The sequence below is a fragment of the Ornithodoros turicata genome, chromosome 3 (genome assembly GCF_037126465.1).
Source record: "Ornithodoros turicata isolate Travis chromosome 3, ASM3712646v1, whole genome shotgun sequence".
Lineage (NCBI taxonomy): Eukaryota > Metazoa > Arthropoda > Arachnida > Ixodida > Argasidae > Ornithodoros > Ornithodoros turicata.
This window is the reverse complement of record NC_088203.1, coordinates 11,578,195-11,601,540: the sequence shown is the minus strand read 5'-3', so window position 1 is coordinate 11,601,540 and position 23,346 is coordinate 11,578,195. Positions and strand designations below refer to the sequence as shown.

At 44.2% G+C, this 23,346-nt stretch overlaps 1 protein-coding gene across 1 annotated transcript; it reads right to left on the bottom strand.

Moving 5' to 3' along the window:
- Positions 1 to 2,775: 2,775 nt before the first annotated feature.
- On the bottom strand, positions 2,776 to 22,263 carry LOC135388084 (isoleucine--tRNA ligase, cytoplasmic-like). Its single transcript, XM_064617396.1, has 31 exons — positions 22,112 to 22,263; positions 21,585 to 21,701; positions 21,149 to 21,305; positions 19,930 to 20,049; positions 19,733 to 19,867; positions 19,560 to 19,644; positions 17,606 to 17,734; positions 17,386 to 17,473; positions 17,241 to 17,301; positions 16,639 to 16,734; positions 14,344 to 14,466; positions 14,066 to 14,256; positions 9,963 to 10,089; positions 9,828 to 9,901; positions 9,552 to 9,746; positions 9,387 to 9,473; positions 9,233 to 9,316; positions 8,651 to 8,795; positions 8,447 to 8,564; positions 8,278 to 8,369; positions 8,135 to 8,212; positions 7,950 to 8,068; positions 7,765 to 7,867; positions 6,855 to 6,938; positions 6,176 to 6,310; positions 5,491 to 5,649; positions 5,314 to 5,409; positions 4,585 to 4,761; positions 3,756 to 3,913; positions 3,367 to 3,484; positions 2,776 to 3,022 (listed from the first exon to the last, which is right to left on the bottom strand). Exons 2-31 carry the CDS (start codon positions 21,698 to 21,700, stop codon positions 2,885 to 2,887), a joined length of 3,588 nt encoding a protein of 1,195 aa, XP_064473466.1. The 5' UTR covers position 21,701; positions 22,112 to 22,263; the 3' UTR covers positions 2,776 to 2,884.
- Between the last annotated feature and the right edge of the window lie 1,083 nt (positions 22,264 to 23,346).

Sequence of the window (23,346 nt, the reverse complement as noted above, 5' to 3'; positions counted from 1 at the left end):
ACTTGCGCAATGGTGGCTCGGGGACGTTTACTCTTTTCCGCTAGGGATACAAACAAGTAGTTTCTAGCCCCCTGTAGAATGCCGTGTGGCACTAGTATACACAACGTATGCGTACATTTTAACGCATATTTCTACGGAACGCAAAAAGATTCCTCACCGAGTTTTTATTCTGCGCTCAAAAGGACACGGGAAGGTGTCGTCTGCTACGATGTTCGCGCGTGGTCGTCTGCAAATTTTCTCCTGTCGTCTGCGCAGAATATGTCTGCTGCACGCAACAGGAAGCTTCGCTTGAACGTAGAATGTCGCGGGCATATTGTTGACACGGGTCAATGAACTAAAAGCTTCAACATGTTGCACACATTATTTCACATTCCCCATTTTTTGTTCGAGTACACGGGTACAGGCATGGCAGGTACTTCGTCCGTCTAGCAAGCCTTCTGCGGGCTCTACAGAGGATATCCCACGGACATGGGTTGTAGGTGCGCTATAGAGAGCTGTGCACAATGCACCTGGACATATTCTGTCAGTCGTAAAAAGTCTCGTGAAAGGGTCGTTAATCATATTAATCCCACCTCTGGACATCTGCTCTCGGAAAGGAATGTTGAGGTCTCAAGGAAGGAAGGACCTTCCAGGACAAACAACCGGCCTTTGGGCACTCGTCTCAATCTCAAAGCCGTAAATAAATAAATACATTTAAAAAACAGATTGGGCAGAAGGCGCGAACACGCCCATGCAAAGTGAAATGTCACTTTGAGAGACAACTGCAGTCGCTGCTTGTGTCCACTCCGTTGTCCAACAAGGTTACCACAGTCACTATAAAACAAGGTCACCAAAACGCTGTCAACGTCAATAAAGACACCTGCGAGATGTCATGGAATGACACGAGGTTTTACGTGGGTTTGTAACGTGCGAAAATGGCCGCTTGGCCTGGCAACTACTGTTACGTTTACATATGACCAGCAGTGACAGTGCTCTGCACGTGTTACATTCAAAGGGATGCGCCACAAAGCCCCTCGTTCTTCTTTTTTTTTTTTTTTCATACATTGCTCTTTATTTGGGTTCGCCGCATAAAGTGCTTATTTTTGTAGCATCCAGGTGCCATAGCCGACACCTGCCTTTATTTTAGAGCGGCGTGGAAGGTTGATGCCAATCCATGCACTCACTTTTTTTAACACAAAGCGGGCAATGGCAAGATTGGAAAGTGCTATAAAGTACTGTATAATAAACAGTGGCGTAGCCACGGGGGGGCTAGGGGGGGGGGGGGGGGGGGGGGGGGCTCGAGCACTCACTACCTGCCACAGGCTGACCCACGCAAATCGTGCAAATCCGAGGAGAAATATATATATATATATATATATATGCGGGGGGGGGGGGGGTTCCAGCGGGACGATCGCAAAAGTTATTGCAGTTACCGGCGTCTGTCTAACCAGTATAGTTGAATACTTTTGCAACTATGAGCTTTTCGAGCTACTTGACATCTCGTGAGGCGGCCTCACAGCTCATGACACCCCATATATAAACTCATTATTAAACGTTCAAATATTCTGTATTTTCATCTCTCATCTCGCTGTGTGCGCAAGCATGAGTTTGTGGGCGTACCCAGGATCAACGGAGGAGGAGAGATTTTTTTTTTTTTTTTTATGTATCGAGCCCCCTCTACCTTGGAGGTCTGGCTACGCCACTGATAATAAACTACTGTAAATAAATGTTATCCGACTATAAAATGCACAGTCGCGCGTAGGAAACTGCCAACACCGAACTTGGACTAACCTTCAACGCGCTGTTCCGTTGTATCCGCCCTGCTAAGCCTAATGGCCGCTAAAATGTGGCTTTCGTTCGCTAAAACGACTTCGATAAAACAGAGCAGTAGACCGGTCGCCTTGCCCCTGCGCAGCAGCAGACGATTCGCGGCAGCAAATAAAAGTGCTCGGATGATCTGACGTCACAACACGCCAGAGAGAGCTGGGAGAGATCGCCGCCGCTGCGTACTTCTCAAAGGAAATATTGTGTGTTCCAATCAGGCAATATATATTTGTTCGAGGTGTCTTCCATGCTCCTTTGGAACGTAAATTTCCGGCTAACTGTTGCAGTCGTGCTTTTCCAATCGATTTTAAAGTTTCCAGTGCAGGGTCGCAAGTCTGCAACGCCAGTTTTCAACAGAAGGCAAATGTGAAAACTTTCCACAATCGCAGAGACCATAAGCCTTCTGTAGAAAATTACGAAGTCGCGCATTGTGAATCGGGCAACGGAGCCCCTGCGACCCTGCACTTCCAATTTTTGTGAGAACATCACCACATCCACAGGCTTTCTTCTTTTTTTCTTTCTTCGTTCTTCTTTTCTTTATTATTTTTTTTTTCAGAGCACAGCTGCATGGCCGTACTCCCTAACCTGATCTCATCTTGCACGTGAAATCATCCCAAAAAGAACGCCCCAGCTGCAATAGTGGAAGACGATACCACGGTGACGATACAGACGCGCAACACAGACACAAAAGCTTAGCTGCCCGATTGCCTCACGCTCGGGGGCCATGCAGCACATAAAACATTGCCAGATGCCTACTACAGTTCAAGAACGAAAGGCAGACACAGGGTTCCAACTGCTCGCCAGAAAAGAGTCGCTGCAGAAAGCAGAAGAAAAACAAGGCCACATAGCTCTGAACGTAGAACAGTTCCCAAGGCCAATAGCTTGAGTAGTACTGAAACTCATTTCAGAAAAGTACAAATCCTTCCATGGTTAGATATAACTTCTGTTAATAACACAAGCTCAAAACCGGAGTTGCAGAGTGCCATAAATTATTTTATTGTGATACACAAGCATATAGACAGCCAAAGGGAGATCCAGCTACACTTTTATAAATAACAAGAGACAACAGATGAACAGGAACCTAACCAATGTTAACATACAAGGTTGTACCGTGCAATTTCATAACATCGTCCTCCTTCAGGGCAGTCAACTTTCCACTTTTGTCCTTAGACTTGTAGAGACTCACTTTTGTGACAGGGAGGTCAAACACAACTTGAACCTGCAAGGACATTTTAGTACGTTACTTCCGCGTGTGCGAGCCCAAACGCAAATGTGCCATCGCTTTATCCTGTTTTACGTAGTAACAGTACATAGTCTACTATGTCACACTGTCACAACTACTGTCACTGACTATGTACGTATTTGAGTCTGAACATATCATCATCCGAACTACGCCTTCGCGTAAACAGAACTCGGTTAGTGCTGCTACGCGTTCCTCAAAAGCTCACAACTGTTTGCTTGAATGGCTCTATATTAAGACAAACAAACCATGCTCAGCATCACAAGCAACTCCAACTGTCATCACTAGCATACAAAATCACATTACACTCAGAAAAAGCTTACCAAATAATGGAGCTTCTTCAAGTCTACTCTATGCTGACCAATTGGGTTCTCCAGAAGCACGGTCGCGCTTCGCGTTGGGTTTCCGTTGTTGTCACCGGTCAATTCTACATTTACGTACCTGAAGCAAACAACCAGGGTTAACAACACAAAAATCGTGCAGTTCACCTCCACTGTAGCAACAGAAAGTCATGCCAGCAGGCAGAGTGCAACACATAAAATGCACAGATAGCGACATACACAAGCTGAAGGACCAACGGTACAAAGGATTAACGTAAGAATGCATGTTGTTTATTGGGATCACAGGGAAGCGTATCACAGACACGCCACAAAAGCAAGCGAAACGGGAAGTCTACGAGGACAGAACAGGGCTGTTTGTACTGTGCAGAGACCTGCAAACGGGAGTGTCTCCCAAAGCTGCCACTGGTGTCTTTGTTGTTTCTTTATGGACCTTCTTTGGTGATGGAACAGTTGCTCCGTTGGCTTTGTCTACGCTTATCACGTCGCCTTTCCTCTTTGTGATGACGATCTTGAGACTCGCTCCTTTCAACTGCAATCATAAAGTTCGCGCAGATAAGATACTGAATGGGATCTATCGAAATCCACAAGCAAGAAGGTCCAAAGAAGGGTCTAACCAACTATATATGTATACTCCAAGGCCCCATGTCCACATTTACAAGGAATGAGCACGTACAATCAGAGGTGGGCACCCTCATGAGGCGTGCACACTCACGTGTGGGAGGGTGAGGGTTTCCTCACTCTCACCTCACGATATTTGAGGTGAGGTGAGGGCCAATTTTTCTGGTGACGTTTGAGGTGAGGTGAGGAAAATTTTTCTTCCAGAAAGTTGAGGTGAGGGCAAGGCTAGTGGGGACAAATGCCCACCTCTGCGTACAACAGAGAGGTTTTTCCCCACTGCTATTACACGGTACACAGTCAGAAGTACGACGACACGTAAAATACATACGGTGAACAAATTTTTTTACGCATAGGAAACACCCTGGATATAAATTCCACTCCCAGCACAGCTGCCACAACTGCCTCAGCCTTACGAATAGCCGTATACGAGCATCCTTACAAATGAATTTTTCCATGTTGGATGTTTTCCACTTGCCAAGGGGAAGGGGAAAACGCGGGAAGCTTGAACTGTGGGGCGGTTTCCACATGAGAATTTCTTTCGGGACTTTTTTTCTTTTTGGTGTCACGTTATATCCCCCTTACCTCTTGGGTCTCTTCGATTATAACCTGGTCGGAATCACACACCGGGAGCCTCTTCACCGGTACTTTCAGAGTTCCCTCGATAAGTGACGAATGCGACTGTACAATATCAGCTAGGAAGTGGTTGGTGGGTGTCACTTCTGTATACACAGACACTGGATCCGTGGGAACAAGGTGAGCCTGAAAGGGAAAGTTTAAAAAGTTGTACAAATGCAAGATCGCCTTGCTTGCCTTGTGTTTTAGTGTTAAACCCAGTATAAAACCCATTTTTACCCCCAATACGAATCACTGCCCTGTCACTTTGGGTAGAACCAGGAAAAACCTGGAAAAACCCCCAAACCAAATTCTCCAAAGCCCGAGCTCCCTCCTTTCAAAATGCCCATGGTTGTCGCCTTTTTTATGTCTACAGGGTGTTCAAAATTAAGTTAAATTTAATTAAATTATTTCATGAGCGCTACGCAAACACAGCGATGACAGGAAACCAGATGATAACTTTACGCTACTTGTGTAAGAAACCAGGTGCTGCTAATGATGTTGCACCTGTTTCTTACTCAAGGAGCGTGAAAAATAGCACCTGTTTTCTTTTCTTCGCCTATTTATAAAGTGCTAGTGAAAGCTTAATTTTGAACACCTTGTATACCGTCCAGCCAAACTACTGCTTTTTCTGGCACCCTATTTTTACCCCCACATTAAAAAACACACAAAACCAGAAAAGACATGGATTTCAATCACCTTTTTCCTCAACTTCTGCATTCGGTTGATGACCTCTCTCGCGAGGCCTTCGTTCAGCATGGTCTGGTCGGGAGATACGTCCAGCAAGATCAGAAGCTGAAAGAAAATGAATGCGACTCATCACCACAACTGCCGCAGCCTCGAAGATAGCTGTGGTTCTAATGTCGCAAAACTCACATCTCCTTCAGAGTGTGCTTCGTACTGCTCCGACAGTTTCTGCGCATGCGCTCCAGAGAAGCTGTACTGGACTCTGATGTCTCCCTGTTCCAGCTGGTGACCGCAGACTGTGAGAGCCTCGCCGCTCAGGTGCTTCTGGATGTCCACATCCTTTAATTCCTGTATGCCACATTTTGACACAGTTACATGCAATCGAGGTGCCCTAAAAATTATGCGTAGCAATACGCTGGCAGACATTTCTGGGACGTTTTCTTTCCCGATCATTTATACGGCCATTTATTGGCACTGTGGTTGGGTGAGTGGTTGAAATAATTAGAGTAATAGAAATCACGTAATGTTAATGTCAATTAGAATAGTGTTATTAATTGTCAATTAAATTATTATTTTATACTTATTTTATTACTTCCTCGCAATTGTTTTATGTGGCCATTTATTGGTGTCATGGTTTGGTGTTGCAGTAATTTAATTGAATTAATACAATCAGCCTATTTTTAATTGTACATTCAATCAACTCAGTTCAACTGCCAGATAAATCGCTGAATTAAATAAAATAGCTAAATAGGGTAATTTTTATGCCGAAAGCCTCAGTGGTGGCTTCTCCAACAGTGAGGGTCCCACAGACGTTCTTGAACGTCTCCAGAAGCAGATTAACGCAAAAAGCACGTCACAACGTCAACGGGCATACCCTAATTGCTTGGCCAACTTTCTTAGATTCTCCTCTTAGCCGGAGACCCAGGGCCTTGATGTCTGGCTCGGCCTTCATCAGTACGCCGTACTTCTCCTTCTCCGTCGTCAGTGTCAGATCTTTGATATTCAGCTCCTGTAGCACGAGATGAAATGCAGTGAAACCCTTGTCACGACTTTTCCCAGGGATCATGAATAACTGCAGCACCACGAAGCGCATAATTGGGGCCCGACTTTTTCGGGTTATAGCTCGCTTCGATAATTCGGGTGTAATCGGCTTGATGTGAACATGATTCAACCCAATCCTGGTTGAACCGGATTGAATCAGGTGTAAATATTCGGTTTACTAGACATAATACACGACACGCCAGTAGACACAGAGTATCAATATTTGGTGCATGCATTTAAGAGGCAGCAGGGTCTCTGCTTTGACAGTTTGTATGATCGTGTTTATGCATTTACAACACAATTTCCCAAGTACTGCGGTAGTTGTAACGAATTCGGACCCCCTTGGCCCAGCAGTTTTCGGGGAAATATCGGGCTAAACTTTGTCTTTGTTTATTTGAGTCAGTGGGTGGGTGGGTAAATATCAGGTGTAATTGGGTATAATTGGGTATAACCTTAAAAAGTCAGGACTTATGCATAATCCATGCTATGAGATTAACAAGATGACATCTCACCTCAAGTACATACTGCTTCAGTGAAGCAACGTCATCCAGATACAGTTGCTCCTTGTGGATGACTATAAGCTCTCTGAGCGGGTACTGCAAAATAAGAATAATGTTGAACTATACTGCTCATCAACAGTAGATGTTACAACCATGACCTACTAGATTATAGCGACCATGTCATAATCAGCAAACCCAATGAGGAGCCCTTTCCGCACGATCCGTTAGGGGCGCTACTCATCGGCCCGTGATCTCTGCATCATGATTGGACGAGGGAAATTTGAATTTGAAACGCAGAAGCAGATGCACAATTATCGTAGCAGACGACAGCAACAGTTCCCTTGAAAACGCGTGAAATGATGATGATAATCAACTTTAGAAGGAATGTTGTAGCAGACGACAGCAACAGTTCCCTTGAAAACGCATGAAATGATGATGATAATCAACTTTAGAAGGAATATTGTAGCAGACGACAGCGACAGTTCCCTTGAAAACGCGTGAAATGATGATAATAATCAACTTTAGAAGGAATATTGTAGCAGACGACAGCAACAGTTCCCTTGAAAATGCGTGGAATGATGATGATAATCAACTTTAGGAGGAATATTGTAGCAGACGACAGCAACAGTTCCCTTGAAAACGCGTGAAATGTTGATGATAATCAACTTTAGAAGGAAGCATCTCTCGTGGGACATCCGCCGCTTGTACAAAAATACTAAGGTAAGCTAAAGTACAGAATACTGTAGAAACTGAGGAAGCAATAACCGGGCCGATGACTAGCGTCACCACTAGCCTCCAAACGCGGCACTGGGAAGGGGTCCGCACGACATGGTCGCTATAATCTAGTAGGTCGCGGTTACAACATCCTAAAATAAGGTAGTAGTGCTACTGGAGAAGAGCTGTGCTCCAGAAAACTACCCACCTTTAGCGGAAGCGTGCGACGATCTCTGACGATGCGCCCCAATTCGATGACCGTCTGCATGCAGCTGACACTACGTTCCACGGTTTCCTCGATCAGCTCACTCCTGAATGCGAAACAGGGGAACTGTCAGTTCCGAGAAAGACCAAAAAGAAATCTCGCCGCAGAATCCACAAGACTTGTCCTACCTTGGCTCGGGTAGGGGAAGATAGTGGACACTGTTATATTCTTCTTTTGATGACGTCTCTGGGAAGAGGTGACGCAAGTTCTGGTACATCAGTTCTGTCAGGTACGGTGTGAACGGCGCCTGCGTAATGAGTGAAGATTCTGTTTAGACATCGAGAGAAGTATCCTTTTGTGGTACGGCATATACCATTAGGCGTATCATAGTGTAGAGCACACTTAGCAGGGTTTCCAACGATTCCAAGCAGTCTGCTCTACCGCCTTCCCCCTGAGGATTAGAACGACGCGTTTAGCTTTTTCGCACACTCCGCGGACTCTCACAATGGCGCTCACCTTCAGCCTCTTCCGATTCATCCTCACGTACCAGTTTGTGAGATGATCGACGAACTTCACTAGCCTCGGCACCACGGTGTAGAGACGATACGCTGCGGCAAGGGAAGGTCGGGTAAGAAAAAGTTTGTGTTTTCCTGCACCAGTGTTACTTGATGGATACTACACCAACCTTTCATTTCTTTCTTGACAAACACTACCAAACTCTGAGTGTACGACAGAATCCACCGGTCCATCACGTTTGACGACAGCGTTGTAGATTCTTTGAATTCAAACTTTTCGTTATTCTCCTGGGAAAAACAAGGTTGGAAAAGTCGGACAAGTGGGAAATATAAATCCTGTCGCAAACGTTGGCTGGGTGTTTGTGGAAAATTACCTTTTCAAAGAGCACAATGTTCTGTACGAGAAACCTATAGGCATTGTACCACGGTAGGAAGACGTCTTTTAGAACGTCTCTCACACCTTCTTCGCGGAACCTCAGGTTCTCGGCTCTCACGACCGGAGAATTGATGAGGTACAACCTGGAAGGAACACGTAAAAACGGTGTTAGAGGACGTAATAATTAGAGCCCGAAGTTTTCGGGAAATATTTTTTTCAGAATTCGGGGGCTTAAGATCGGGTCAATAAACATGTGCTCTAAATTTTTGCGAATTCGGGTGAAAAAACTTCCAGTACACTAACTCTGGGAGAAATCGGGCTCAGTTGCTCAAACTAACTATACCGGTTCAGTACAAACAGTGATGTAACTGCATATGCTCCCAAACAAGTTGGTGTGTATTCCTACAGACGTCTCAGAGAGGGCCAATTGCCGGGTAAAAATCGGGTTTCACCCTAAAGAGGCAACTTTCAATTCGAGGAGGTGCAAATTCGGGAAAGAATCTGGTTAAACCCTAAAACTTCAGGCTCTGGTAATAATGCTATATGTGACTATTGGGCAGAAAGGGGTTCAGTTCGTTACCTCAAAGCATCAGCACCATACTTGTTGACGACCTCCATAGGGTCCGGGTAGTTCTTCTTCCGTTTGCTCATCTTCTGGCCATCGCTGATAAAAAGAAAAAAAAAAACATGCGTTTAGTTTGAATAAAAATATCACTCACAGACACAATAGTCACCTTGCCAGAACTAAACCGTTGGCAATGAGATTCTTGAAAGGTGGCTTGCCAAACAGGGCAGTTGACAACACCAGCAAGGTGTAGAACCTATCGTGTGGCAGAGGAAAGGAACGAGAAATGTTGTGTGTGCTTTGACTTGGGAAGTTACGCAAGCCGCTCTCTCACCATCCCCTGGTCTGATCGACACCCTCGGCGATAAAGTCTGCGGGGAAGCATTCTTCAAGCTCTTGCTTGTGCTCAAAAGGATAGTGCACCTGGGCATAAGGCATGCTGCCACTCTCAAACCAGCAATCGAACACCTCTGATATCCGCTTGAGGGTTCCCTTGCCTCGCACTGACGGTATCTCCAGGTGGTCTATGCTGCGTTATCAACGTATCTTTACTTTTGTGACTTCCTTTGTCTTCCTTGTCACATTTTACAAACAGCGTTCAATAACGAACCTCTCTCGGTGCAAGTCCGTCACTTTTTGTCCGCAGGCGTCTTCCAACTCTTTGATGGACCCAATGCACATTATCTGTAGCGACAACAGCCATATCAGATAAAGTATGTGGGAATGAGGGGGATGTTCAGCTTACCTCTTCCCCATCATCGCTTATCCAGATGGGGATTGGGGTCCCCCAGTATCGATTCCTCGAGATGGCCCAGTCGTGAGCATCCTTCAGCCAGTTTCCAAACCTCTTCTCCTTCACAAAGTCTGGCACCCTTTGAATGACAGAAATATAAAGGGTATTCAGCATTCAGCGAGAGAATGCCATAGGCCGGTGTTTCCCAAACTGTGGGTCGTGCCAGATTCAGCTGGGCGTCGCGAAATGGCTCGGGCAGTTGAAGGGGGGGCAGCAAATGATGTCCTTAGACCATTCTCTGCCCCACTATTCTGTGTCACAAAAAAGCTCGTCGTAGCTGACCCCGAGGAAGCTCATTGTAGTGCATGGCTGATTTAGCTCAGCTGATTCGCTCTCACAATAGAGATTGTTAAATTACTGTTTCTGCACTGGAATCGAAAAGCCTGTGGCACTGCAATAAAAGCCAGAAAATGAGGGCGGGGCAGAGGGGGGGGGGGGGGGGGGGGCAGATAACGTCACTGCCCTGTTGGGGAACATCACTGGAGGCAGCGGGAGAAAAGGGAACAGAGATGTGAAGTATACAGCGCTCTTCTGCCGAAGTACTGCGACAGCGGCGGCAACCAAACAACCCAGCGATCATGCTCGTTATAGCCTTGTGACCGCGATACGTTTGTGTTTTGTTGATTTCCGTAGTGGATGCTGATTCGGTATTAGGTTTGGCATTACTTGGTTCAACACTTCGAGCTCACCATACTTCGAGAGCTCAAAGAACCGCCGAAGCCGCGAACGTATTGCGGCCACGAGGCCGTAAAGGGCATGATAACGAGGCAATTTGGTTGCCGTAATCAGTAAGGTGCATGTTACACACCAAAAATTACGGCACTGCGAATTCAGCATAGCCGCTCGGCATCTCACATTCATATGAAATGTGTGAAGCCCTTTCTTTTTCCTTCTTCACCCAATATTTCCCAATCTCCTGAAATAAAACTTAAGTTTTGTCCCGATTCTCAAATAACATTTTCAAAAACAGTGTCTAAGCATGGCCTATCAAGGAAACAAGTGAGTGAAAGCATGATGACATGACGACTCATACGAAGGATGACCTGGAGGGTGATGAAGCAATAGCGATGTTTCATGACGCGATCCACGTGAGCTGCAGTCGTTAGCCTGTGCGTTGAAACCTCTTCGAGCTAGCACTGCATCGTGATAACGGAGCATTGACTGCAAACATGAAGCCAGCAGAAATGACGACACAATGCAAACGGACGTCGCACCTATGTGTCATTCAGCTTTTGCACAAACACGTGCTTTTGGGCAAGCATGTAACCAAGGATACTGATAAGTCATAAGCTGCTGTCTCTTTGAGTCAAGTGAAGTCAACAGGGCCATACCAAGTGAGATGTTCGTAGAGTGAAGTATTTTTGTTCAATTTGTTGTGCTTCCCAACACGTATGAGCTGCATGAGGGCTTACGACTTTACAGTGCCCGATAAAGCTGTCGTATCTACAAAGCAGTCTGTGCTATGCATATATGGTGCATCTTGAGGGTAGTCCTTCAGGGGTTCACTGATAAGGGAGCAGGTGCTTAAGCCTTTGCCAACATAGAGTCGTCTGGTACTCGTTACTGCCCCACCTTGCTTGCAATAAGCAGGATAAGTGATCTTCCCTTTACATACCCTAAAAGGTTTTTCAGTGGGCCACGAAATGTGGCAACAGCATGCTCCTCAGTCACCGAGTTTTTATCACAAGACAGGAGATAATGTTGTTCAAAGGGCGACAAGATGTTAATGACACAGTTCCAACATCTTTCAAGTACAATTTATCACAGACAAATAGAGGCTGAGAATCACTGCTTTGGGAGGGCCCTCAGGAACCCTAGTATTTCATGCAGGCACATAGTTCTGACACTGTTAAAGCACTGCAAATTTTGCCAACGCAGTGAGCTTCCATCAATTCCAATTCAATAGGACCATGTAATTAAGCTGAGTAATTAATGTAATTGGCTTGTGCAGCGCATAAATGCTTCATAACTCAATTTTTCTGAGAAACCACAGACAAATTTGTATTGTGTGTGTGTATGTGCTTTTTGTTTGTTTTTGAACTTTTACATCGGATTATCATCAGACTTGTGTTTTCCTGGATTTTATGCTTTCTGAATAGAGTGGGGCCAAAAAAAAATCTGGTTTCATCTCAGTAGCTGTAAAGTGAGGTAAAACTGTTCGATATTGGGTGGAAAAGCAGATTTTCAAGTTGACAATAAAAAAAATGTGCTTCTTGCATTTCAGTGCAATTTGTTTGTTCATTACGTTCTCCAGTATCCATATCACATTGCTGAGTGAATTCGCACCCTGACAAGTTCCTTTTCGGCTGCTTCGAGCCCTCTCCTAAGTGAAGTGATGTAAAATGGGACACAAAAACAGGTTTTACCAGGTTTAACCACAAAGCACGAGCCTCTGACTATCATAGTGCAGAAAAGGAGGAACAAGGCAAGGCAGGAGAACGCATTCAAGTACACAGCTGCCTCACACACAGAGATGTGTTATACACAATTTTCCCACCACAACACAAAAATGTGGACCGTTCCGATAAGAGCACCAGGTAATGGCCACATCTCACAAGCTGACCTTCTTATCAAGTGCATGCTTATCACAAGCTTGCTTATCGCAGCACCTCTTGAACTGCTGTATTGCGCACATCCCTTTGTTGCGAAGACAGCTTCGTGGTGAACTAGTCACACAGTTACTGATTTTTATCATTCAAGGCCCTTCTGATACCCATCGCATAAATATTGTTGTTTTTAAAAAGCAGCACTGTTAACGAACATAAACAGCTCCCAGGCACACCCAGCTTCACATGATGCAATTCCACTATGTCATCTCATCTGTGCTACTCATGAATCATGTGTAGTACACGTAGACAACCATCCCCTCCGCGTTACAAGTAGAACAGAAACCCCAAGACTGGGACAAAGACACTGAGGGAAGTGCGATTGCAAACAAAACAACTCTTCGCGTTTTCGTTTTTTTTTCTGTTCTTTACACCCTAATGCACTATACTATTTTGCAATCATGGGTAGGTTACTAAAAGCGCAACCAAGTTACATTTTTGCAGCTACTGCTGTTAAGTCCGATATTTTCGCCACCGTCCACGACTGTACTTGACAAACTCACAGCCACAAGTTTGACCAAAGCAACTTCTTTTTCTGACCCACTTCAGTTTCTTGATCAGTCGGTTTTCTTTTACTGACCTTAAAGTGGGACTCCGCAACAAAGTCACCACAAAAGTTGTGGGATATATCCGTGACCTTTGGGATGTCAGGAACGTGCGTACGAAATATGTTCTTGTATCCAAAACTGTCCAGATTTTATTATAACGTATTTATCACGAAGCTAGCGCTTTGCCTCTGTGAAGCGAGAGGGCGCTGAAAGCAACACACTGCTGACATCATCCGGCAAGAGAGAATGCAGGCTTCGTAGCATACGACAATGCTGGGCGGCGTCACGGTATCCTCCTCCGGACGAACCGCCGTAGTATGGAGCTCTGTTATCTGCTCTTCGCACTTCGGTTTTGGTTTCCTATTGTCATCATTTACCAATTAATTACTTTGCAAAAATTAATGCAAATGTTGTATTCTGTATCGAGGGGGTGATACGTGTTCAGTACGATGCTCACCAAATTTTTTTCGAATCCTTGCGAAGTCTCCCTTTAAAGGCTTATCTATTTTCTTCACAATTCAGGGGCTAAAAATCGAGGTAATCAACATGCGCTCTAAATTCATGCAAAATTTGGGTGGAAAAAACTCCAGTATAGTAAATTACAGGAGAAATCGGGCTCTCTTACTCAAACGAACTGTACTGGTTTGGTACCAATCGTGATGTACAATTGTGTTTGCTGCCAAACAAGCTAGTGTGCATTCCTACAGACGTTTCAGTGCCAGGTAAAAATCGTGTTTCACCCTAAAGAGGCAACCTTCAATTGGGGGTGCAAATTCGGGGAAGAAACAGGTTAAACCCTAAGTGTCAAGAGGTTAAACCCTTCTATCTATCAAGAGCATCAGCTTTTTCACACTTCCACCACAGTACACAGGGACAGGGGTGCAACGGATGGAACACATACCAGTAAGTCTCAGCATTGGTCTTGAGAAGAAGATCCGTCATGTGCTCAACGCGCACAAACCACGAGGGCACCGCACGGTAGATGAGGGGTGTTTCTGACCGCCAACAGAACGGGTAACTGTGCTTTGCCGTACTCTGATTCACCAGCCGACCCCGCTTCTTGAGATTCTTCAAAATTTCTTTGTCGGCGTCCTGAATGGCACGAGGCAGGATTCTCATAAAGGTGAAGCCCACTTTCATGCGTGAATAGTCATTCAGCGTATGGTAGGATCGACTCACCTTCACGTAAAGACCCACAAAGTCAGACACCGGCTCGATGAACCTGCCACTGGCATCAAGGGGACACACCATCTCCTGGTCCTTTGTGACGACTCCATTGGCTAGACAAACCCTGTAATCGTCCTGAAGTGAAACGTGGGGCAATGTTTAGAAAATCACTGGCGTTGAATTTGAAATTAAAAGCGGGAAGAGCTTAATGCACTGTTGTAATACACGGGGAACTGTAAAGTGCTTCGTGTTTAATAGCTTGAGGTCTCTTTTCCTTTATAAAATACCAAATAGCATATTTGCTCTGCTCTACCGCACCCTTGAATGTAATGTGCGGGCGTACGTATACGTAACTCCCAAAACTGAAAACTAATTTGTGGCAGATTCTACCACGCCGAACACGCACACACGTCTCTGGGACACCAAAAGCAGACCACGCTGCATGATTTTCTCCTTTCTCAGCCAGCACAATCACCTTCTTCTTCACTCTCTACTTCTAAAACACTGCTTTCGTGGCATGAGTAAAGGGCTGCAATGTCCCAAGGCACCGAGCCAAACGGCATGGTGTGGTGCTACCGGTCTGTTACGGCGGGTTTGCGTTACGTTTCTCGCATTTCTGTGCATGCTATGTTTTGCACTGGTGCAATGTTAAGCATTCAGCATGCTCAACTCCTGCATGAGGCATACTCAAGCTTTAGGGTTCAACCCATTTCTTCCTCGAATTTGCACCCCGAATTGAAGATTGGCTCTTTAGGGTGAAACCCGATTTTTACCCGGCAAATTGCCCTCACTGAAATGTCTGTAGGAATACGCACTAGCTTGTTTAGTGGCAATCGCAATTGTATTAACATTTGTACCAAACCAGTGCAGTTCACTTCAGTAATAGTGCCCGAGTTCTCCCCGAATTTACGGCACTGGAGGTTTTTCCACCCCAATTCGCATGAATTTAGAGCACATGTTGATTCCCAGATTTTTACCCCCCGAACTGGGTAAAAAATGTCTTCCGAAAATTCCAGGTCCTAAGCGTACCCAGCGCTGACAGAGCATGCTGGTGTGCACAGCAGGCGACATCACAGAGCTTGCTTGCTGGTCCTACGCGCATCAATAGGACCATGTGTTCCAGGGTTAAACCCAGTAAAATCCTGTATTTACCCCAATTTGCCTTCGTCATCACTTAGAATAAAATAACATAAACGAGAACTAACTTGGCAAAGTGCCAATTCAGGTGCTAATACGAGCGCTGGAGGACGCTAAGTACTGCACTTTCCAACATGGCTGTTCCGCATCTTGTGTTCATCGAAAATGCAAGGAGCTTTCTTTTTTTTATTGACCACCCACATATCTTCTTTTCCACCCGATATTGCTCAATTTTACAGTTTTACGGCTCCTGAAATAAAACCAGATTTCTACACCCATTTTCGGAAAACATAAAACCCAACACACAATTCCCTATGCATGAAGCACGTCTGAAACAGAATTTAAAAAAAAAAAAAAACGCACTCGAGAGATGGTCGCAAGGAAGTGGCAATGTGGCAAGGCACTTTTCACCCAGCCGTTCGTCTTCCTCTCTGAATTTCCTTTCTTCGACATGACCATAACTCACATAATTTTGAGTGCATGTTTCGAGTGAAAAGTGTGTGTTAGAATAATGCAAATGAGGTAGATGTTCACCCACCACATTACTATCGGACTAACTTCTAACGCACTGCAGTCAAACGGGTGTGAAGTCAAGCGAAATATGCAATAAAAAAAAAATAAAAAAAAAAAAGATCTTTTGATATTAGATCATATTTCAAACTTAGCACAATTTTTTTCACAACATGATTAGCTGGATCCCACCTTCTAAACACGAGCAGTTCAGCACGACTCTTCAACGAGACAATGAGATGCAGCAAGTGCACTAATCCTTTAACAATGCAGCAAAATTCTCACACAAGCTTCCTCTCGTTTGCCAATTGGTAATGCCACTACACGTGTGCACTGACAACGACGCAATAGAAAAACCTAAGCGAGTTTGCTAACACATCACGTCACATGACACCAACGGATGATTTGGCAGAAATTTAAGCTGGACAGATACTGCGTTGAACTTGACACTTTTGTGGCCCAGATCCTGTTGCAATTTTCATATTCTGTAACCTTTGTCTCCACCTGTTTGGCACTGGCAACAGTTGCAGTCGTGACACCGCATACACCAATATTTAAGTTCATGGATTCTCAAGCATATGCTAGCACAAACCTCCCATGATCCCGGAGGGTATGTTCAAATAAACGAACAAATATACATAAATATTGGCGACAACCTACTTCTCCAAAGTATGGGGCTTGATGTACAACTCCTGTGCCGCTGTCGTCTGTGACATAGTTGTCGCAGAGAACTTTAAATGCTCCTTGTGTTTTGTACTGAAAGAAAAGAGAGAGAGAGAGAGAGAGATCTTGACTAAATTTATAAATATAATTTTATAAGTGTCATGGGAGGATGACACGTAACATTTGCGTCTGATCAGCCCTTGTGTGCACTCCAAACATATATTTCACCGGACACAAGTATCTCCCCCAACAGGAACGTCTCCAAGCAGTCTCCACAACGGCTTATAGGTGCGCACAGTACTTGAACAGCTATCTGGCAACAAGGTCACGTGCAGCAAACAATACTTTCAAGAAACTCAAAAACGATAAAGTACTTTCAATTTTTGTGCGTGTACATATTACTTTAGAGTCCATATACGAGAAGTAACGCTTTGACGAATGTCAAAACGGGTGTAAGGAACAAAAAAACTTTGAACACTGAACTGTGAACCGTCTCTTAGTACGACTGGCAGTCTTGCACTAAATGTACCATCGATCAGGCTGCTATCGATAGCACTGTCAGCAATGTTTCATCCCCGCACATTTAATTGCACGCTCACCTTTGCAAAATACGGAAAGATTGGATCGTACTTCTTGCCCAGCAGTGTCTCTCCCTTGAAACTGAAGTACAATGAAAGAGGGCTTTAGCTGCAGAAGTGTCGATGCATAAAATTAAATAAACCAACAGATACAAGAACAACTGACCTTTCTAAAACTGCATAATCTTCAGGTTTCTTGAAGAGGGCTTCGAGACGAGCCTCCATCATGATGTACACCTTCCCGGTCTCGTTATCTGTAGCAATTGTCAAAAAGTTGTTCATTCATTCCATTCGCATTCATTCGTTCATCATTCATTCATCATTTATTCCATTCGCACGAAGCTCATGATAGGTGTCGCAATGGAGATGTGCAACTTCCCCCTCACCTTTCACTTTGACGTAAACCATCTTTGGGTTCACACAGAGGGCCATGTTGCTGGGAAGGGTCCACGGTGTCGTGGTCCACGCAATCATAGAGACGTTCGGGTCTTCGTCCAATGGGAAACTGACTATGACTAACCAAAGGAAGGCAACATTGACAGCATTAGTCTCTCATTGGACTGAGTGGTATTACACTCTTAGAGCAGAACTTCAACGCACAGCACAGTGAAGGCCAACCCTTACATAGAATTACCACGTCCGATCTGTGGAAAGAGTGAGGGTGTACGCCTTTGCGGTGCAAGTAACATAATTGTATAAGTGTCACGAAAAGGCGTATGCCTCCAATTTTTAACCAATCAAGGGGCAGAACGATGTCATACGGGGTGGTATTTGGCTAAGAGCGTGCTATGCTGTGAAGTTCTGTTTTTTGTTACTATTATTATTATTATTATTATTATTATTATTATTATTATTATTCTGTTTTGAGGGTGTAGGCTTGAATGCTTTTCACATTCTTTACGAGGCCAGTGCAAGATCCTATAATACTCCACAAATGCATATCCTCAATATCGTAGCTAGCTGCCCTTACAGTCCTGATGTAACTGTGAAAAAAAAAAACTTATCACGAATTGAATTTATCTTATCTCACCAATTAATGCCATAATGCTTCATTAAATTCCTCAATTGTTAAACTGTTGTTTAGTATAATCCATGCAGCAGACACACAAAGCTAACGACGCTTGCAAAAGTATTAGCACCTTACAGAAAATGCATTTCGAATTCAGAATCTTCCGTAATTTGGTACAAATATTCTAGATAAGGTCAGACCCGCCTAAACCACAACGGTTTGTTAGCTAGGTCAGCAGTCAATAGTAGCAGAATTCAAACATAACAATACCCAGATAATGATAACACACACAATGATGGTACTTTAAGTATCAGACATAAACGCAACAGCAGCAAAAAAGAAACGATCAGGATTATCTTGGTTTTAAAGCAGCATTGTTGGCTGTGCAACAGATATATTTTAAGGATTATTTCAACTTCCTCGTAGAAGATATCTCTAGGGCTGGGCTAGGGAGGATATTAAAAGCTGTTGGGATGTAAAACTGTCGCATACTCTTACCATGTCTAGTATGCATTCTTGCAACATAAAATTTCACAATTTCAACATTTCACAATAGCAGGCTGCATTGGTTGTGACGACATGTTTTGAATTCTGACTTCCAAAAGTTTAATATTACGGCAGTTTCACGATACAGACTTTGAAAAGAGGCGAACCTATGTAAGTTGAATAGGTCATCGTCACTAAGGGATCCAAAGTTGGACCCACACAGAGCATTTCTCGCTGTGTCCTTGAGAATTCAGTTGCTTCGGTTTTTCTAAGTGTCGCAGTACACACCAAAAATCGTGCTACTGTATCCTAAGATGATCTGAGATGTATCCTACATTGATCACCTGACGTAACATTGTACGATGAAAGATGAGTCACTGAAAAGGTTAGCCAGCTGTAGGACTCGAACCCACATCTTCTGGATTACCGGTCCAGGGCTCTACCAATTGAGCTAAGCTAACACGCCTTCTGTGTGTTAGTCCAGTGTTAGTTAACACGTGTTTGTCCTTTCTATGTTGTTCCAGCCTCAGAACATCAGTTCTCTCTTGTAACATTGTAGGTAGCGTAAAAAATTATACCATTTCAGCAAAACTATTCCAGGGCACTAATGTACATGTACTTGGCTACCCTTGCATGTGTTAACATCTATTACAGACATGTACACCACACATGAGTTGCTTAATTATGTACACCTTCGTCGGCACACAGATAAATGCCAGCATGATTACGTAATCACCTAGTTTAATTGCAGCCTAACTGATGGCTCTATGAGTTTAGTAGGTCATCTTATGCACATTATTAGAAAACAGACACATGGTTCACTTTTGGGAGGGTGAAGGTCCTACCTGCTGGGTCAACGACTTCTTTGTAGTTCTGGCCAGACTCAAAGTTGGACAGCGGCGTGCTGCATGTTGTGGAATAGGGCATCACCTGATCAAATGACAGTTGGAGAGGAATCAAGGACGATTACATCAATGACAGTTAGAGACAACTTCAAGAGCACGCAAGCCATCCCTACCTTGACTCCCTTGTAAACAAAACCTTGGTTGTAGAGCTGCTTAAAGATGTACCACACTGACTCCATGAAGGAAGGGTACATGGTCTTGTAATCGTTCTCAAAGTCGATCCAGCGGCCCATTCGTGTCACCACTTTCTGCGACGTTAATTTTTGGCGTGAGACGTGACGCCACCAGCTGTCGCTTGTAGATTCCTTACCTCCCACTCGGAAGAGTATCGCATCACTATTTTCCGGCACTCTGCGTTGTACGCGGCAATGCCCATTTTCTTGACGTCTTCAGGGCCTTTTATGTTCAGTGTTTTATCTATTTCGTATTCCTACAGAATAACACATTCCTGATCAATCTCAATTACGTAAAAAAAAAAAAAATTCTAGATTTAAAAAACTCGTACGACAACCACTTAGGATTATGGATTTAAATGCGGCCTTAAAACTGTGGTAGCATGATTATTTCTGTATGAAATTATGTACAAAATTACAAGTCGCATATAAAATTAATATTTGTGTGTAAAAACTTGTACGCATTACCTGTACAATGCTTATAAACTTTGTTTTCCTTGAAGCTCAGGCTGTGTCATCTTGCTTTTATGTTAAGTGCATGTGGTCTCTGTTCCCGGTTATTTATCTTATGATTATTTATTATTATCTTATTATTATTATATATTATCCAACCATCTTATCTAAACATTATCTTCTCTCAATATCAGCTGTGTATTTACTAAACCAGGCATGTTCCATGACTTCCCCCATCTACAATGTAAGGCATTCCAAAGCATAACACAGAAATGACGCAAGGCAGTTCTGTGTCGTTTCTGTGTTTTGTCTACCAATTACATGGATGACTTCAACTCTTTGGGGGGGGGCCCAGTTTTCTGTTCTTCTCGTACCACCTACTATCAAACTGCCGCTGGCAGCAAAAAAGAAAGACAGGAAAAAAGATGCTGGTAAAAAATTTCACGGATCCCAATTTAAAAAAAATATATATATATATATCAGCCATACCTAACCTATGACACATGCTCAATGTATTGCTTCTGACCTCCGATATCAAGAGGAAACTAGGCTACTTCCAAGGCGTTTTCACTTCATGGCAATACCGTGAAATCCTTGCAGACATTTCTCCGGTTTCCTCCGCCTTTTTCTCGCTATCTAGAAGCGAGCTGCTGATACAAGTTTATGTGTGTGATGAAATCACGTCGCGTCGTGGATTTGATTTCAGCACCTGCTTCAAGCACTGTGGGAGCTGTTCTTAATTTAGAACAGCTCTGCTAACTTTGATAACAGCTTCGATAACTTCGGAAGCAGTTAAATTGTGAATAGGCGATAGCACTTTAGCACTGCGTTATCCAGAGGTGCAGAAAGCTTGAACTGCGCATAATTTGCTGTACTCGACTTTCAAACAGGAGGGTCACTTACTACTGGCAGGCCATGGCAATCCCAACCAAACCTACGTTCCACGTAGTATCCGGACTGATGAGCAAACCTCGTCACTATGTCTTTTATGGTCCCGGCAAGGATGTGACCGTAGTGCGGCAACCCCGTTGCGAATGGTGGTCCATCATAGAATGTGAACCTTTTCGAAAAATCGTGTTTTGGTGTTACCATGGTGACATGCTTAAGATCAAATGTAAAGTTGAGATTGCATCATGATACATTGAAGGTTGTTTACGAGTGTAAGGAACGCAAACACGACATATACGTTAGCAATGATACTTTCGCGCCCGGATTTCTAGGTATATAGTAGATCCATCATGATCAAACTCAGTCACGCATGACATCAAAAAGACGAGTGCAACAAAGTGCAACGAAGACACAGTTACCTTTCGAAGTCTGGATCAGAATCTATAATTACCTTGGTCGTCCCTTGGAAAGCTTTATACTGGTTTGGAATGCGTTCACGTCTTTCCAGAATTTCAGTGTGCTCGCTTCCTCTTGAGGAAAATTGATGTTTTCTGGAACGTGGTCCATTCTGGAGAGAAATGAAGGTCAGCACCTGATGAGACATTTACATCACGCAACGACCACTTCGGTACTGTCCCGTCCACGTACCGGTGCCAACACACGCAAAGAGCGACATCCGCAAACTGCTCGTATAAGCAGTTCCCATCGTTGGCTGACTACGCAACACAGGAGAGAGATGTGTAAGCGTGATACGGTGATACTGTTGCACATGGGACATGAGTAAGCGTTAATACCGGGGGAGTTTGAACCGTTCAGTAAGGTGACATCATAAATGGGTCAGTAGTGCCAAATTTGGGCGAGGAACGTACCGGAGCGCATGAGACAAGGCGCTATCAGATAGTTGCGACAACGCCGGAACAGGCCGAACAGGACAGTCGAGGGATCTGAGAAAAGACACAAAGTTTCGTGTGAACTTACTTGGTGTGGTGAGACTTTAGATTGTGTCTGCAGTTATCCAACGGAAGGTTTAAGCCGGTACACTCATTCAACGTGGTTTGGTTGCACTGCTGACGTAAGAAAAGTAGGCATGCAGCGGGAACTACAGAAAGAAAGGGCACGAGAGAGAGAGAAAGAGAGAAACGCGGGAGAAAAATCAGCAGAAAGCGGAATACAGTGTTGCCAGACCCCGATTAGATTGTCGCTAACTCTATCGTGGGGACGTCATGTTGGACATTGTTTCTGCGATTATTCTCGCTATCTGGCAAACACTTTCCCTCACACGCCCTCTGCGTATCGTGTGCGACGCTTCGTGGCCACGACCGAAAGCGAAAGTAGAGGCTGGGCTCTGTAAATCCGCGATGGAATGATGATGCAATAGCCTGCCTTTACCCGCCAAATTCTTTTTTTTTTTTTTTGTGCACCTCTGCTTATCTACCGGATGACGTGCTCATAAGACGTGGCGGAATAAATTGCCTTTGTTAACTTGGCCCTAAGAAAACGTACAGCATGCTGGAAAACTCCCCAGCACGCCCACAAAACTATACAGATTCTGGGTGCATGAAAGGGTTGAAAAATGGTGATGCAATCGCTGGGACTTCGTAAATAAGTCACAGCCAAACCAACAAAAATCACTGCAAACGTGAGAGAGTAATAAAGAGAGTATATTCAAATGTTCTATGCTGTACATGTGTTCAGTCATGGTATGACCGTAAAAATAAAAAGTATGACATTTCCTTACAAAATATAAATAGCATCGATAAATACATATGTGATGAACAATTATGTGCAAGTTCAAAAATATATCACAGGTGCTTCTTGCCAACAATGCACGACAGCTAGGGCGGGCACTAGAGGGGTGCGAGTGAGGAGCCCACATTGCAGTCCCGCCTCTCCACAGTTCCCAGTGTTACGAAGGCCTCGATTTTTTGAATTCCCCCACACCCATTCAGAAGTGCTCACCATGTTGCAAAGTATGAGCAGATATTTCTACTAGAATTATATAAAGGAACAAGTGTATACACAGTAAGAGGGAGAACAAGCCAGGTTAACGGGAGACAAAGTTTCGCCCTGTTTCCCCACTGGACTTGTGTATATATTTTGTGTTTCTTTTGATTAGTAATTAGTCATTCGAGCTGTGTCGTCCACTCCAGCGATTTTATCCCCCCCCCCCCCCTAAAATCATACCTTTGGTAGTGCATTTAGGAGATGGACAG